Genomic DNA, 18,259 nt, shown 5'->3' on the forward strand with positions numbered 1-18,259 from the left:
TGAAGGCGCCGTTTGAACCCATTCACAAGGCCACTCTACAAATGTTGACGATGAAAACTGCCTTTCTAGTGGCCATAACCTCACTACGCAGGGTGAGCGAGCTTCAAGCACTAACGCTACAGGAGCCCTACATTCAAATTCACAAAGACAGGGTAGTCCTGAGGACGGACCCACACTTCATGCCCAAGGTAGCGTCGGCGTTCCACATGAATCCGAGTATCCAGATACCGAGTTTCTTCCAAAACCCGACTACAAACGCAGAAAAGGCCCTGCACACCCTCGATGCCAGAAGAGCGGTGATGCACTACATTGAAAGAACCAAGGAACTCAGGAAGTCGAAGCAGCTGTTTGTGTCCTTTGCTACTAGCTTCATGGGTAGACCAGTGACCAAGGGCACCATCGCTAGGTGGATTGCCCTCACTATTCAATTCTGTCACAAACAGGCTGGACAGGAGCTAACGGAGGGGCCCCAAGCTCACTCCACAAGGAAGAAGGGGGCCACAGTTGCCTTCCTGGCAAACACGCCCATCCAAGACATTTGTCTCGCAGCAACTTGGGCATCTGTGCACACGCTCACAAAGCACTACTGCGTGGACATTCAAATGAATAAGGAAGCACAGGTCGGACAGAAGGTGCTACAACACATTTTCAACGACCAGCGATCATCTTCCACCCAGCCACCACAAAAATAGGAAAACCGCTACAAAGTCTATGCACAGCATAGTGAATCCAGAAAGATTCACGCTGCAAAACGAAAAGTTTCTTACCTGTCGGTGTAGTTTTGCAGCTTGAAGATCTTTCTGGATTCACTAGCGAACCCACCCACCTCCGCCAGGAAGATGAGGCTGGAGGAAGAGGGGGTGAAATGGATAGGATCAAAGAAGTGGAAACGTACAGAAATATGGACAAAAGGATTAATCAATCGCCTAGGGTTAAAAAAAAAAAAAAAAAAAACAGGGAAAAAAGAACCCGAAGATGGCGCCCCAAAGGTGGGACTTCCGCAGGAAGCACGACGACGTCACGGGAGGTGCACCAAATGGTGGACGTCGACGCCCACCTGGGCTACAAAAAAAAAAAAAAAAAAACAAAGAAAAGACTACGAATCCGGACCCAACCACAAGATCGCGGAATAATGCACAGCATAGTGAATCCAGAAAGATCTTCAAGCTGCAAAACTACACCGACAGGTAAGAAACTTTTCGTTATAAGTCAGACATTGACAGTAAATAAGGAAGGCTCCTGTTTCTCTTCTCGAGGAAGAACTAACTGCCTTTATTGCTTTGTAGTGTTACCTGTATATCTCTTCGAAGCCCTAACAACGGGCATCTGTAGAGTGATAACCTGCTACTTCTGGGAGTATTGGGTGGAAAAGCGTGCTCTTCTTGTGACTCGTGTTTGTATTGTTTCAGTGTCTTACGTGTTTCGCTATTGTGATTGTATGCCTGCACCAGTGCTTAATTTGTAAAAAATTAAGTCCAGGTGCTCAAATTTTTATAGGCGGCCACGCCAACTACCCCAAGCTCCACCCACGTCAACTGGCTCCACCCCCTTACTCTAGTGGTGAGATATGAAAGGAGGGTGGGTGGAAGAAAAGGGAGCAGAATGGTAGTGGATGCTGTGATTGTTTGCTTGGGGGAGTTCATAAATTAAGGGTGATTAAGGGTGGGAACATAGGTTGTTGAGAGTATTAGTGAGGAGCGGATTGTTTTTATTGTATTTCTGAAAGCTAGCTGCATGCCTCTCCTAATAAATCGATACCAAAGGGGATGATGGACGGAGCGTTTGAGCAAATCAAACACTCACCTTTGGTATCGCTTTGTTCGCCCTAAGCTGGCAGGGTATGCCCAGACGTGGGTCCCTTGCTCACTTTGCCACTGGATTCAAGCTAGCCTGGCTGATGACAGCTGATTAGCCAGAAACCGGTCCCAGGATGCTTGTTTCCAGTCAAGGGAAGACATGGCTTGGTAGTTCGGGCTGGACTGTTCCCATGAGGCACAGAGTCAGACTGATTTGCATAGGACCATGTCTGAACTGGGGTGGTGGAGTGAGCTAAAGAATGATGATGGATTAAACCCAGATCAGTTGACTGGGGGTGAGTGCTTGCAATGTTCAACACTCCGTCCATCACCCCCCTTGGTATCTCCTAATAAATCAGCAATTTTCTCTCTAATGGGTGTCCTGCTTCTTTCTGCACCATCTTGCTGTCAGTCAGTATGTGCATTATGTTGGCAGTCTTGCTATGGCGATATTTTTATTTTGAATTCACTGTTTTTCACCACATCCTGGGACTAACAGTATTACATTTTAAATCATAATGCAGAGTGTGATTGCTCAGCCTGCTCTGGGCGGAGTATCTGCGCTCTCTCTGCTGGGGCTAGCACTAAATGATTACTGATTTTCCTCTCAGACGATAATGATTTGCCACAAAGGCATCACCACCACAACATGTGACATTTAGGCACAAAGCACAATATGAGAGTCTGCACAGTGCGGGCCTCTGTGGTCTCGGGACATCCAGCAAATAAATACAGACAAACGTGGCCACCAGCAGGAAAAGTTAGCTAAATTTCGCCACCTGGATGGCTCTCCTTGATCTCATGGACGTTCAGAGAGTTCATATTTCGGAATAACGTGTTCAAAAAGGAAGAACGTGGCAGGGATTAAAGCAATGTCTGCTCTGCACGTCCAGAAAGCATGCTTCCGATACAATCTCTGATCTTTGAGCAGAATTCAGTCTGTCTACAGGAAGCCCAAGAAAGAGCAGCAAACGTTATGGTGGTACAAGCGTATACTTAAATTAAATGTACCCGGTAATGTTTTTGCCGAGTGTTCATTAAGTTAAGTTAGCTCAACCTTTCATCCATCTGAACACAACTATCCCTTACATTTTTTATGCACAATGAAATAATTCTACATAGTCCGTTGATAGTGACATCTAACAAAACAGTTGACAACTTAGCAAACTGGCACTTAAAATAAATGTATAGGACATGGTCCCCAACTTCTACTTAGGTGATGAAATGACATCATGTGGCCTCCGTTGGGTGTTCACTTTAAACCAAACCTTGCTAAACATAGGAGGCAGAAGTAGGAGCAGCAATGTTTAAGTGATCTGCATCATAGAGTTGAAGGGTCGTATTAGATCAAGTAGAACAAGTAGCACCATTGTGTGCTTGAGCTAAGGGAATGCCTCGGTACTGAACCACCTGCATGCACAACCACAAGGCTTGATGTCGTGGAATAGAAATAAACTTAAAACTGGTGCATTCCAACATAGTGCACACCGGGAAGAAGTTAAACAAGAATTATAAAGACCTAAATATATCCGGATTTCAAAAGAGATGATGAAAGTGAATTGCACGGAAAAACAGCATATTTTTATGGTGTGAATGATCAACGATTATTAGAAGAATAGGGATTAAGTTAAGGGCACGGCCCTGCCCTTCCAGCCACCTCCTCGCCCAGAGCATTAAACTTCTACTTGCACACGGTTCCTGGCGCCGGAGGCATGATTGCTCAGGTCATAGGCAAAACCAATGCATTAACAATGCTTGTTTAAAATGGAGGAAAACTGATCTGTCTCTCCTGTGCTATGTCTGCATGTTTGCTGACCTTTGCTCATGCTTGATGCTTACTACCTACAGGCACTGCATCTTAACAAAGCGATAAATGAATAATCATATTTTTCAAGAGCTCCTAACATATGCTAACATTTAAAGGTGTGTGTGTGTGTGTGTATATATGTATATATGTATATATATATATATATTCACTGAAAAAACCATAGGTTTCACACACGTTATAGTTAGGAATTAGCATTTAAAAAACCTTGCAAATTCAATGAAAAAACCATAGGTTTCACACATGTTATAGTTAGCGGAAAGTTTACTGATAAAAAACCAATGAAATTCCCCCGTTATAGTTAGTGCAGGCAACTATAACTCACGCGACCGCAATCCTCTGCTGATGCGAATACTGTATTTAGACACTTATTTGCCCATGTCTTCTTCCATACATTTTTAGCTATACATATATTACAAATATTTTTTTTTCATAAAGACACATATGTCATCAGCAGAAGATTGCGGTCGCGTGAGTTATAGTTGCCTGCACTAACTATAACGGGGGAATTTCATTGGTTTTTTATCAGTAAAATTTCCGCTAACTATAACATGTGTGAAACCTATGGTTTTTTCATTGAATTTGCAAGGTTTTTTAAATGCTAATTCCTAACTATAACGTGTGTGAAACCTATGGTTTTTTCAGTGAATTTGTACGTTTTTTAAAATGCTAAGTTACTTTACGCCATTCGTGGCGTGCGCGCCCACTTAACGCAGTTCGTTCCGTGCGCGCACGGTGCGCTTCGCGCACCGTGCACGCACAGAAGCGCACCGCGCGCCCACTTTACGCAGTTAGTGCCGTGCACGCACGGTGGGCACGCGGTGCGCTACGCGCACCGCGTGCCCACGTTACGCTAGATGGGCCATGTACGCACGATGCGCTTTGCGCACCGTGCGCACATGGAGGACATATGATGCACTTCGTTTTGAAAGGTAATATTTAAATTTTTCGTATATGTTATAAGCCATGCACAAATGGTGCCCTTCGGAAACCATTTGCACACGGGGTGGAGAGAGTGTGGATAATTTTTTTTTTAATTATTTTTTTTAAAAATATTTTAGTTTAACTTATCATTAATAAGCCATGCACAATTGGTGCCCTTCGGGCACCAATTGTACACGGGGTGGGGAGAGTGTGGATAATTTTTTTTTTTTTATAATTTTTTACCGTACGCGTACGGTAAGCGTAATCGGCGAAATTAGCGAAAAAATAAAAATTCCGTTTTTGGCCTTGGGGGATCTTTGGGGACTCCCTCAACATTGCTATGTGTGTGGGAGCTGTCTAAACAGCCCCTTTACATGTTTTTGTGCTTTATATTTTAAACATCACTCTCAGTGCGAGAGAGAAAATGGCGGCCGCCGCTTCCTGGTTTCGGCCGATTCGAATGTTTACTAAGATCTAAGAGCCAATCAGAATCGCGCTCGCGCACGCCACCGTACGCGTACGGTAAGCGTACCGTAAGCGCACCGTAAGCTGGCTCAGATATATATATTGATTTAAAGGCTATTTTCTCAGAATCTACTGAACAGATTTACACCAAACCTACAAAAGGCACTTCCTTGACCTGAGGACTACCTCTCTGCCAAATTTCTAGTAATTCTGTTCAGCCATTCGGGCTGTAGCCCTGTCTAAAGGTCCTATGGAAAAATGCATGGGAAAAACGCGTTTTGGGACCCCCCTTTTATCTCAGCCCCCGCTTGACGAATCCCCCCGAGACTTTCAGGGTAGGAGCGGAGCGTAGCGCCCCACCTATTTTGAAAAATTCGCGAGGATTCGTCGACCGGCGCCAAAGTTATTCAAAATAGAATGTTGCGGATTTCCTATGGAAACGTGGTCCTAACTATAACTACCTACTGGCGACCGCCAGTAGGTAATATATATATATATATATATATATATATATATATATATATATATATATATATATATATATATTCCCCCGTTATAGTTAGTGCAGGCAACTATAACTCACGCGACCGCAATCCTCTGCTGATGCTAATACTGTATTTAGACACTTATTTGCCCATGTCTTCTTCCATACATTTTTAGCTATACATATATTACAAATATTTTTTTTTCATAAAGACACATATGTCATCAGCAGAAGATTGCGGTCGCGTGAGTTATAGTTGCCTGCACTAACTATAACGGGGGAATTTCATTGGTTTTTTATCAGTAAAATTTCCGCTAACTATAACATGTGTGAAACCTATGGTTTTTTCAGTGAATTTGCAAGGTTTTTTAAATGCTAATTCCTAACTATAACGTGTGTGAAACCTATGGTTTTTTCAGTGAATTTGTACGGTTTTTTAAATGCTAAGTTACTTTACGCCATTCGTGGCGTGCACGCCCACTTAACGCAGTTCGTTCCGTGCACGCACGGTGCGCTTCGCGCACCGTGCGCGCACTATGAGCACGCGGTGCGCGAAGCGCACCGCGCGCCCACTTTACGCAGTTAGTCCCGTACACGCAAGGTGGGCACGCGGTGCGCGTAGCGCACCGTGCGCACATGGAGGACATATTATGCGCTTCCTTGTGATAGGTAATCTGTTCAATTTAATTTGTAAGTGATGACAATAATACGCCATGCACAGAGTGTTTTTTTTTTTTTTATTAAAATTTTTAGCGTAAGCGCACCGTACGCGTACGGTAAGCGTAATCGGCGAAATTTTCAAAAAATAAAAATTTACCGTTTTTGGCCTTAGGGGATCTTTGAGGACTCAACTAACATGGCTATGTGCATGGGCGCTGTCTAAACAGCCCCTTTATATGTTTTTTGCCTTTGTTTACAGCCCCCCCTCAGAGTGCGAGAGAGAAAATGGCGGCCGCCGCTTCCTGGTTTCGACCGATTCGAATGTTTACTTAGATGTAACAGCCAATCAGAATCGCGCTCGCCACCGTACGCGTACGGTAAGCTTACGGTAAGCGTACCGTAAGCTGGCTCAGATATATATATTGATTTAAAGGCTATTTTCTCAGAATCTACTGAACAGATTTACACCAAACCTACAAAAGGCACTTCCTTGACCTAGGGACTACCTCTCTGCCAAATTTCTAGTAATTCTGTTCAGCCGTTCGGGCTGTAGCCCTGTCTAAAGGTCCTATGGAAAAATGCATGGGAAAAACGCGTTTTGGGACCCCCCTTTTATCTCAGCCCCCGCTTGACGAATCCCCCCGAGACTTTCAGGGTAGGAGCGAAGCGTAGCGCCCCACCTATTTTGAGAAATTCGCGAGGATTCGTCAACCGGCGCCAAAGTTATTCAAAATAGAATGTTGCGGATTTCCTATGGAAAAGGGGTCCTAACTATAACTACCTACTGGCGACCGCCAGTAGGTAATATATATATATATAGTAATGAAACGTGCAATTCGAAATTAGCTTAGATTTGTTTTCTAATTTATACTTTTACAAAAGCACACAGCTTCCCCTGCACTCAGAAAGGCACACCACTCACCCTTCGCTAATAGAGGACACCTATAACACTACACTCAGACAGGGAAATGATTTACTCTGTGATCAACAAAGACACACCACATACAGGGTGATATCTCTCACCCTGTACTCACGCAGGCCCAGCGCTCATCTTGCACTCACACAAGTACACCGCTCACCTTTCACTCACATCGGTAAACCTCTCACCTCGCACTCACACAAGTACACTGCTCACCTCTCACCTCGCACTCACACAAGTACACTGCTCCGCTCTCACCTTGCACTCACACAGGTACACCTCTCACCTTGTACTCACACAGGTACACCTCTCACCTTGTACTTTCACGGGTACACCTCTCACCTTGCACTCACACGGGTTTGCTCTCACGTGCTGTGCTCACTGCACCCTCTGACGTCATACAGGCACAACTCTCCCCCTTCACTCATAGAGGAACATCCTTCATGCAGCTGTCACAGCAGCACACCACTCATAACATGCACAGGGGCCTAACCCTGCACTAAACTGGTCGCAGCTGTCACCTGGCACTCAACAAGAGCACATCACTCACAGTTCCATACCTCCCGCATTGCATCTAAACCGGCCCACCCCTCAGCATGCACTCGTATAGGTACACAGCTCACTTTGCAATGACACAGTTAACCTTGCACTCAGATGGACACACCTCTCAACCGTACACTCACAGGGACACGCCCTTCACCTTATAACACACCACTCACCAAGCATACACACAGCTCATAAGGACACAACCCTAGCACTGCACTCACACTGACGCAGCGCTCACCCTACACACACAGGGACACCCTTCATTCAGCAGTAGCAGGAGCACACCACTCACTACACATACACACCACTCACAAAGGTGCACTCAATACTTAAATAACTTACAGTGGCGGACTGATCATCAGCCAGTCACATGGGCAGACAGGCTGCTCAACTTGCACTGACGAGGATACACCCCCACTCTGCACCTACACACTCGCAATCGGTCACAAAGCATATAAGGTTCCAGTGTTGGCAAATGTATCCTTTTAATGCACAACAAAAGATTCACCAAGTGACCCACTGTGAAATTAGCATGGGCTGTCTGCACGCCCAGACTCAGAGCTGCTCCTTCAAGCCCTGATGTGTATTGTGTCTGCTCACCAGCCGTTTAATGGGCATGCATTCTCTTATGAATGCAGCGCTCCCTTCAACGCCATGGTGCGCGATCATGGTGTTTTTTTCGTGTTATAGGTTTCCTGGTTTTCATTGTTGTTTTATAAATGAATCATGCTTGCTGTTCCCATGCTTTTGCGGGATTTTCCTATTTTGAGTCAAATAAATTGTTCATATCATTTCCGCACCGCAGCTAGTTTCATGGGATCGGATTAGGCGAGTGTGCTACATAATCTTTAAAAGTACAACAGCAAAAATAATAAAATTCAAGGTGCACGTCTAAGGGTAAAATCAGGCGAGCTCTGCAACCTGGAAAAAGCCATTCACGCAGGTAATGCGGATTTAGGTGTTGTTGACAAGGAACATATGGTTAAGCAGGTTGTTGGAAATATATTAGACAACTTTATAGGGGTGTTGTAGTTTATTTGTTTATTTAATCACAGGCCTTTGTGAAGTGCTTTGCACTTCATTTCTGCTGCTTCAGCGCACATAGTTTACAACCAGTAGTTAACATCGGGCTTTAAGTGCATACCCGAGGTACACTACATTAACTCTGCACGTGCTGTGCTCATCCTTAAAGTGAATTGTTCTATACATGCAGCGAAGGAAATGGACTGTGTCACGGTGGACAAATAAAACAGGAATTGCAGCGTGAACATCCATCAAAATAAGTCGATTTATGAAACAGTCAGTCCTGGAATATAGCACAGTATTACAAGTACATAGAAGGCTTGGACACGTTTTCAGTGCACTAAGATCGGTCACTGGTGCCTACAGAAGGCCCTAATACAGGCCCATCAATCACTCCAAAGTCACCTGGGAAGTAGTTGGGGATCTATTAGGCAATCTTCCACTATTTATTTATTTTGCAGTGTATAGGAGGTATCGGAGCGCTTCACACGACCACCTGTTGCATTACAGATGGCCTGGAAAAGCGGAGACTGCGGGCACGGCCTACTTTGCAAACAGTTAATAGAGACACTTACTCAGCCAGCTGAAAGAACTCCCGGGACTGTCCGATCTGAGCAGCGCTGCGTCCGCAGTCCAGGACTCCGACTGCATTCCTGACTGCACCAGGAGTGAGGGGGCTGCAGAGCAGGGCGGGAGGGCGGCCGGCCAGGCTGCAAACACCACCACAGTGGCCGCGCATGTCCAAATCAAATACAGTTCAAAGTGTGCCATGCCTGGGCCCTAATTCAGTGCGCATGTCTGCCGAATGTTGATTGAGCAAATTAAATCACGAGACCCACTCTCGACGTCATGTGACGTCACTACCTGACTGCGCAGTGTGAAGAAATATTGTAGCCAGCCCTGCCTAAGCCAGCAGTGAGCACTCATTAGGCGAACAATACTGTCTGCTCCAGGTGCGCCTGCACTGCAGTGAATGTGGTGATAATATTTAGTTTGCCATAGAAGTGCAGAGGCTTGGTGTAGACCCGGCCCTGACAGATAAGTGCCGGTGCTTAGCACCGGAAAGCACCGGCACAAATTAAGCACTGGCCTGCGCCTTGTGTAGTGAGGGGAAAAGGAGCGAAACGTAGGACGCATAGGCTTGTGAGAGTTGGGATGTGAATGGAGAGAAATTCGAGAATGTTGTGTGGCCGGTGTGGGACGTATTTTGTGTGTGTGTTTATATACCAAAGGGCCTGCTTCCAGGCTGTGCCGGTGAGCATATAGCTGCGCATAAGCTTTGCATTAAGTAGTGATATATGGCTGTACTAGTGGTGGGGCCTACCAACCTTATGGTAAAAGATGCCAGTATTTCTGGAGCATAATCCTGAGTCTTGTGTCGCCTTTTTCCATCGCTTCCAATGCAAGCAGCTCTGTCCTCTCCCCTTTAGACTATCTTGGGAAGAGCTAACTCATCACTGTCTTGTATCGATTATTCTACCCGTTCTTTACTGATGTAAATTGCCATGCTGGGTTTAAACGTGACAGAAGTCTTTCAGCAGTGATTCTCCCCTTGCATTTAGTACAGCCATACGCCCATATCACAGGCCGCCCAGGAGCTCAATTCGGTCACAGCGCTGGAGAGTCTGGCCTGAGCCTTCTCTGTGCCTGCTTCAAAAATGTTGCAGTATGTTGTTCGACTGGCTTCACGAATCCTTTCCCTTGCCTCTTTATTTTATTTTTTTAAATGCTCTTTTGGGCCTTTCGTGGATGTAAACCGCTTACGCAGTAAAAAAAAATGTACATATGGATAAAAATGTATGGTCACTCGTTTTTTTGCTCACTGTGCCACCTCAGTTTTGACCCGGTCATATACAAATCATGTTTTACACTGATCCTCATGTGAACCGTCCAGCCCAGGCCCTCCCTGAACCGGAACCCAAGCAACCTAGGAGGAGTCTCAGCCTAGTTAGGGCTCTTCAGCCAGGTATTGCGTGGTTTGAGTGAGACTGGGATGAGCATCACACCTTTTAGTTAGCAAATATTGGAAGCCTTGTGATGTACTGTTAATTTATTGTTCCATACACATAAGTGGCAGGTTTATGTATGCCTATGTCTGGCACTGCTGTGCTTACAGTATGCCAAGGTGTGGTATTTTCATTTTTCTTGTTTTTACAATTTCTGTCCACTTGCAAGGGCCAATATGGTGGTGGACAATCTATTTGTTGTTTGCTCTTAGACACACAGTTTTTGTAATGTATTTACAAGATCAAAATGGCAACTTAAAAATGCAGTACTAATAGAATCTGCTGTCTGAATCACTCACACCAGCAGTTGGACAAACTGAACACATTAAGCTCTTTGATATTGTTCAATGTCAGTTAGCCCCCAGATTTTGGTAAAGATGCATATTTTTCTGGAACAGTGTCAAAATGTTTAAAACGATTATCAGTTTCTTCTTACATATCCGGAGTATGTATATTTATATGTTTAGGTAAATATACACTACTGTCTCTAGGGGCAAATAAACTTCATAAATAATATTGTAAAGTGTAAGAAATTGGGTTATTAGTTGAGAGCAGTGAAAGCCCCACTCAAATAATAAACACAGTCCTTGTCAGGGTGCGCCACAAAAGGCAATAAATACATTTGTGATTATCCCACTGGTAGAGTGGCACAAAAGCCATCAGGCTTAACTTGAAAGCAATGCGTAAAATAATTATGCAGCACTCCAGCACTAATAAAGTGAAACACCATTCCAATTCCAAATCAATTTACAAAATGGAGCGAATTTGAATTAATAAAATGACATCCAATTAGTAGAACCTAAGATGGATCTAAGGTTCACATGACAAAGTCACTGTGAGGACTGGTCTTAAAAATGAGTAGCGTTAAGGCAGGTGCCCAGTTAACTCTCTCTCACTATCTGTATATTGAATAGAATGTATATTTGTCCTTAAAATTGTTTCTGATGACTATTCCTGCATAATTTGAGACTTGCAACTTTGGGCTGGTTATTGGGCTGGAACTGGTCTGCGTTGGGCTGGATTTGGGCTTATATTTGAGCGGGTTTGGGCTTGGGATGGGTCTCAAAATCTGGCAACACTGGTACAGATGCAAGGTCACCGCTGTTGATCACTATGCCTACCTTATTCTCCATGGAGGGTAGATGAGACCGACTGGAGAAGGGTAAACTTACCTGAAAAGGGCCGCTAGGTTGGTTCTACCCTGGTGAAAGAAGACGACTTGAGCATCTTGCAGGTGCGCAGCATGTGCATGGTCTCGAGACCCTTGGTTGTACCCTGATCCTGAGGAGCATGCGCGGCAGGAGTTTGGCGCATCAGCGGACGGGCAGCACATGCTGCATGGTGTTCTTGTCGCAGACTGAGACCCCCAGAGTGGTCACGATCCCCAATGTGAAGACCACTACAGCAGAGACTCCCAAGGATCTCTCGGGGGTGCGCAGAGAGGTCTCTAATGACGAGGACGCCCCGACCTTTAGAATGGATGAAAACAGTATGTGAGCAATTGAATGGAAGATTTATATATAGCGTATAGTTACCCTCGGGCATCCCAGCGCTTTCTCCAGAGTGACCAACAAAAAGAAGCTGACAATTCACCTTTCCATAAAATAACAGGCACTGGCCTGGGGATGAAGAAAACGCGAGTGACTCTCCTGCATGAGCTGGTCGAGAGGTGGTGGTTTGGGTTTGACTGTCCTCCTATTCCAGACCTTTGTGCTGTGGCTGCACTCGAACAAACTGAATTACACGTGTGCAAGGCCAGTAATGATGTTAATCTGCTAACTTCACAAAGCAGTGCAGTTGTTCGCGTGGTAACTTCAAATATCTTCACAATATATGGAGCTCTTCAGAGTGTAATGTGTAATCAGAATACTTCAGTGCCTGTGCTGCAAGGGGCCGTCTCCCCTGGAGCCTAGCCGGAGCAGAGACTGCCATCCGTGTGTGTTGTGACTGCACTTCAGAAACTACGATGGCCTTGTGTACTGCACCAGCGCGCGGGCAGCACGGGAGCAGAAGCCGAGTCCCGCAGCCGTCCTCTTCCAGACCCTGTAATCAGATTGCGGTAAGTGCCAGTTCCTGCCGTCACTGGAACAGCTCAGAGGCGATGTCTGAGCGAGTAATTGCTGAAATGAAATGGCCGTTACTTACAAGACATCTGGGACGAGCCCGGGAGCTCACGAGGCGCTCATGAATCACAACAAATTGACATCATGTTTGTAATCCCGAGCAAAAGTGGGAGAATCCATCAGTACTTCCGGTAACCAGCAGCCGTGGCGCCTGGGGCCTGTTGTAATAACTTCTTTACGGCTTGCAAATGACACCCATGGAAGGTCAGTCATAAAGATGGCGGCGGCAAAGCCGCTCTCTCATGGAAGGGATGTCTTAAAGGCTGTCGGTGAACTCTGCTCGTATCAGTCCTCTCACCCGGAGACTGATGATAATGAGCGCATGGCGGTAATGTGGTCCTAACCCCCCTCCGGCTCCATTTTAAGAACCCGTTGGGTTTGGAATGCGCAGCACATTTGCAGTTATTTATGTGTTTGCCGGGAGTCCCACAGCACTGTTTTCAACAGACACTCGTCTCCTGCACCTCCCGTCACGTCCCATCTGTTTGGAAGCAAACTATTTTCTAAACTTTTTGAGCCAGCCTTTATGTGGAGAGCACTGGTTCACAGTCACATCAGTGTTTTTCTGCAAATATTAATCACCCCAAGCATTTAACAGAATCTTTTGCTGTGGAAAGGACAGCAGTGAGCACTGGTAGTAATACTTGTTTTTAATATCTGGGATAAATTACTCCATCTACACATTCTAAGAACGTTGCAAGTCATGGAGGAGTTCCGTGACTACACAGAGGAACAAAGGCCAAAGGGTATTTTATCCCTAATAATTCATGGTCATGGTCACACCATCACCCTCCCCACAGACCACGTATGTCCTTTGTCTTGCTCTTTGATGTGAGAGAGATGGTATGCTTTCAAGCATGAAGAATAAAAAGGATCTATAATGCAAAATCAAATACAACAAAACTTAAATATATCAGATTAATATCCGTCCGATTTTTAAAAAAAAATGTATCCGCTCACAATGTATAGAAACTTTCAGAGTTTGTCTTTAATATAATCTTAATGAGCCATACCATGCAAAAAATAAACATGCATCTATGCATAACTACTTTCTGCTGATCACTCTGAAAAGTTAGTTCTCGTTGTTTAAACTGCAGCTGAAGTTATACTCTCACCTCGGCTGTAATAAATTATTACGGTTGAGCATGTATCTTATTTTCTTTTTACAGATGTCAAGAAACGTCACAAAACGACTGTACTAAGGATATAAAGACAGACTTTTCCACAGGGATTGCAGGCATTCATGTGTAACTCGTAATAACACAAACTTGCCTTCTCTAAACTCTGGAAATAACAGGCATTACTGGAAATCTGATTAATGGTATTCAGTTTATCAAAGTTGATATTGTGTTAAATGAAAGGAGATTATTTTAGTGCGTCTGTAAATAAAATTGCAGAGCATGGGTGCTTCCACTGCCATTCTGTAGCAAGTTGAATTTTGTATAGTCTTGTGTTTCCTTTGTCATAGGTTGGGACCAGAACCTTGATACTTGCAGTTTCTGTTGCAGAACGTTGTGACTGGAACCACAGGGCTGGCAGTGTTTCCACTGTAGGAGCTTGTGGCCTGAACCGTAGTACTTGCATTGTTTCTGTTACTGCACATTGTGGCGGGAATCCTAGCGTTTGCAGTGTCTGCTGCTGCGTATTGGGACCAGTACGATAGCACTTTCAGTGTTTCTACAGTGCACATTGTGACTGGAGCAGTACTACTTGCACTGTGTCCAGTATAGCAGATTGTGGCCTAAACCGTAGCACTTGCATTGTTTCTGTTGCTGCACATTTGTGGCCGGAACCCTAGCACTTACATTGTTGCTGTGCTTTGTGAACTGCACGGTGGCACTTTCAGTGTTGCTACAGTGCACACCCTGACTGGAAGAGTAGTACTTGTACTGTTTCCAGTATAGCAGATTGTATCCGGAACTGCAGCAGTTGTACTGTTTCTGCTGGTACGCGTTCTGACCGGAACCATAGTACTTGCAGTGTGTCTGCTGCTGCGCATTGTGACCAGATCCGTAGCACAGTGTCTGCTGCTGAACATTGTGAATAGCACAATAGCACTTGCAGTGTTTCTACAGTGCACATTGTGACCTGAGCAGTAGTACTTGTACTGTGTCCAGTATAGCAGATTGTGTCCCGAACGGTAGCACTTCTATTTCTTTTGCTGCACTTTGTGACTGGAACCATAGCACTTGCATAGTGTGTGCTGCTGAACATTGTGGACCGAACTGTTGCACTTTCATAGTGTGTGCTGCTGAACATTGTGAACGGAACTGTTGCACTTGCATACTGTGTGCTGCTGAATATTGTGACCTGCTTTCACCCAGGTTCTTATGTGTTTATTTTCTCCAGATCCCTTTCTTCAAAGACATCTGCGAGGGTATCCAGGCTGGGGAGACGTGTGACAAGCTGGTTGGATATTCCGCCGTCTACAGAGTCTGCTTCGGTATGGCCTGCTTCTTCTTCATCTTCTGCCTCCTCACCATCAAGATTGAAAATAGCAAAAGCTGTAGAGCCTACATGCACAATGGGTAAGTTGGAGCTTATGCTGCCCCATAGCAAGCTGCGCTTCTTGTTCCTATGACAGCTTGGGGCATATTCTTTAGCTGAAGCTGTTCGCGGCATCGTATGACCTCCTCGATACTTGAACGCTATTTAGATAGATTGTAAAATTGTTAGCTGCTTTTATGGGGTTTTTCTTTTTGGTATATGGCTCCATTGTCTATTACACCTTGTAGATCTTTAGAAGCAGTAATGTTTATATGGCTATTCCCACGCTCAGACTTCATGTCAGATAAGCCGAGTTGGAACTCTAAAATGAATGCTGGGTGCCAGCATTGTATAGGGTACCCCTCGTGGTATAACCAGCTAGCGCTTGCGTATGCATTACATGCAATCCAGTATTTCTGAACACTTCCTCATCCCTCCTCTGTATGATGCTTTCCCAGCCATAACTTTTCACATCTCCCCTTTGTGTTCCAGACCTATTGTCCGTTGCGGTCACGTCTCTGTTCCATTCCCAGTGTCCATGGCTGACCCCAGTCCTTTGTACTCCTTGATTTAGAGTACGAGGGACTTGGATGGGCTGCAAGAATCCAGGGGCAGAGTTTGCACAGGCAGCTGTCGAGGGAGTGAAGTGATCAGCACGAGGGGTGGGGTTAAGGAATGTGCCTTGTAAGAGATAATGAGGAGTTGGCAGCTTGTCAGCATGAGCCATGTTGAAACGGCGTCGAGCCAAAACACACAGTATGCTGAAACCCTTAATTGAACAAGGAGTCCGTACAATAAGAAAAGCCTCAAAGTTCACCAGCGAGGTTTCTAAGAGCATGGGTACGACCCTCACTGGGGTCACAAAAAGCCTTGGGTACAGTTAGCAAATATTTGTACGATGCAGAGTGAAGCATTCTGCTGAACAGCATTATACATTTTTTGTAATCTCCAGTTGATTTCTTTTTGGTGTTTGGAATAGGTTTCTTTCTTTGTGTGTTTTCGAGAAAATGGCATTTTAGTGTCAAGAACATTGTTCATATGGATAAACCTTGAATTGCAGAGCTGTCTATCTGTATCAAATATCAGTAGTCCACATTGACTTTCAGTTCTTATTGTGCCCAGTGGTGGACACAATACAGTCATGAGAGCTACACCTTCATTGGTCCTAAAGGACCAGGGACACTTAAACAGGGTTTGCTGTGATTTTGTTACATTTCTTGATTTATTTGTTGATTTGATTTCTTAAGAGCCACGTGCTGATTGCAGACCCCCATTACAAACCACCATTCAGCCAGATTTATTGTAGAACATATACTCACTTGCTTCTGCCCCTAATTTATAAGTTGTTGTGTCCAAGCTTAATTATTCAAATTCCCTTCCTCGCATTTAGTGCTCTCTTGAGATTTAATAATGCTAAGGGGCGAAGTGCAGCCTTTTTGTATGAGCAAGAAATGGCAACAGTGAGTGTGAGGACAACTCTTTGGGAGGAGAACAAACTCACAAACAGAAGAGAGAATGATGTAATCATTTAAATGATAGCACAACAAATCTTTGCATGCTTTGGTAAAGGCTGAAGGGGTCAGAAGTAACAAACTAAAGGTGCAAGTAGTAAAATATTACTGCATGCATTTGGGGAGCAATCACTTTAAAGTAATAGAAAGCCCCATATGAGATAATGAGTTGAGTGTTTTACTGTGCAACCACTTTGTGAGGCTTAATAATGTGACAGCGTCTTAGTGCAAATGGGTTGTTGTCGCATATAGGAAGGGTTACCATTGTACACTAGACTATTATGTGCATACCAACATCTACAATCTAAGATGGACATGCAAGCCAGAGAGTAGAGTACAACTGGCATTGGTGAAGCCAGTCTTTCTTGCTTTGCCAGTGCTTGTTTGCTGCTATTAGTTTTGTCAAGTCAGTACAAATATTATCAAAGTCAGTAGCAGTGCAGGCCATCTAGGAATGGTATTTTTCATACTTTGAGGAGGCCCGCGACAAGGAGGCGCAGTTTGCGGGGACATAGAGTAAACGCACAATACTGGACCTCTGCTGAATTCCCCCACGTCTAGTGTCTGAAGATCACCCCAGTGGAAACCGAATCCATCTGGGAAGACCTGAAAATGTTGGTGGACTCTGGGAGAAGTGGTGGAATAGACCGGGACAACGAGGACAGGCTTATTTGGTGCCAGAGTGGACGACCTGGCCAGAACGGTAGACCACCGTTCAGAGGCACACCACCAGTTGTGGGTGGTGGTCATCTAAGAGCTACAATATATGAACATAGAAGTGCAACTAAAAGTGGAGTACATTGTAAATCAGCCTTGGAGAAGCATTTGTATTGGGGAGCTGCCGAAGGAACTCAAAGGTGACCGTATTATGGGCTGTATGCAGCCACTCCTTCAGCAAGAAAGCCCCAACCGCCCAGACAGAATACCCAGTCCAGAAGCAAGTCCTGATATCCTAATACGGGGGGCTTTTTTTTTTTGTAGACCAAGAGGAGCTACAGCAGCACAAGCAAACGGGCCAATCCTCTTCTTTTTTGTTTTTTAACACAAACTTTATTGCCTTTTTCAATTTACAATAGCATCATGATATTCACAGTGGAGAAATTAGTAGTGTGTACAGTATATGCATGTAACAGATATTCTAGAACATTATCAATCATAGATATGAATTTCCATAGAGTAGCGCAAATCAACTTATCCCCCCTGCACCCCTAAACAATGTCACCTATCCGTTATTCGCTGTAGTGTGCATTGTGGAGCAACAAAAACATGGGTAAAGACTGCGGGGTGCAATATGTGTCTTCCTGGTGTTCAGTAATTGTGGATGAAACCCGTGTCCCACCAGTGCGGGGCTGCAACTAAGCCAGACCTCATATCCCCATTGGGATGCAATGTATATACCCTGTCTGATAGTGGCATATAACTCCGGGGGGGTGATCGTATGGGTAACCATGCTCTTGCTTATTTAGCCTGAACAATCAGTTCATCGCTCC

General features: G+C 44.8%; 1 protein-coding gene across 1 annotated transcript in view; it reads left to right on the plus strand.

The window, feature by feature from the left end:
- Positions 1-18,259, plus strand: part of SERINC5 (serine incorporator 5) — a 202,134-nt gene that overhangs the window by 110,014 nt on the left and 73,861 nt on the right. The window contains exon 3 of the mRNA XM_085632223.1: positions 15,121-15,299. Coding sequence (XP_085488349.1) covers positions 15,121-15,299 — 179 coding nt within the window. The remainder of the gene's footprint in view (positions 1-15,120; positions 15,300-18,259) is intronic.

Source organism: Triturus cristatus, chromosome 2_1 (genome assembly GCF_964204655.1).
Source record: "Triturus cristatus chromosome 2_1, aTriCri1.1, whole genome shotgun sequence".
NCBI lineage: Eukaryota > Metazoa > Chordata > Amphibia > Caudata > Salamandridae > Triturus > Triturus cristatus.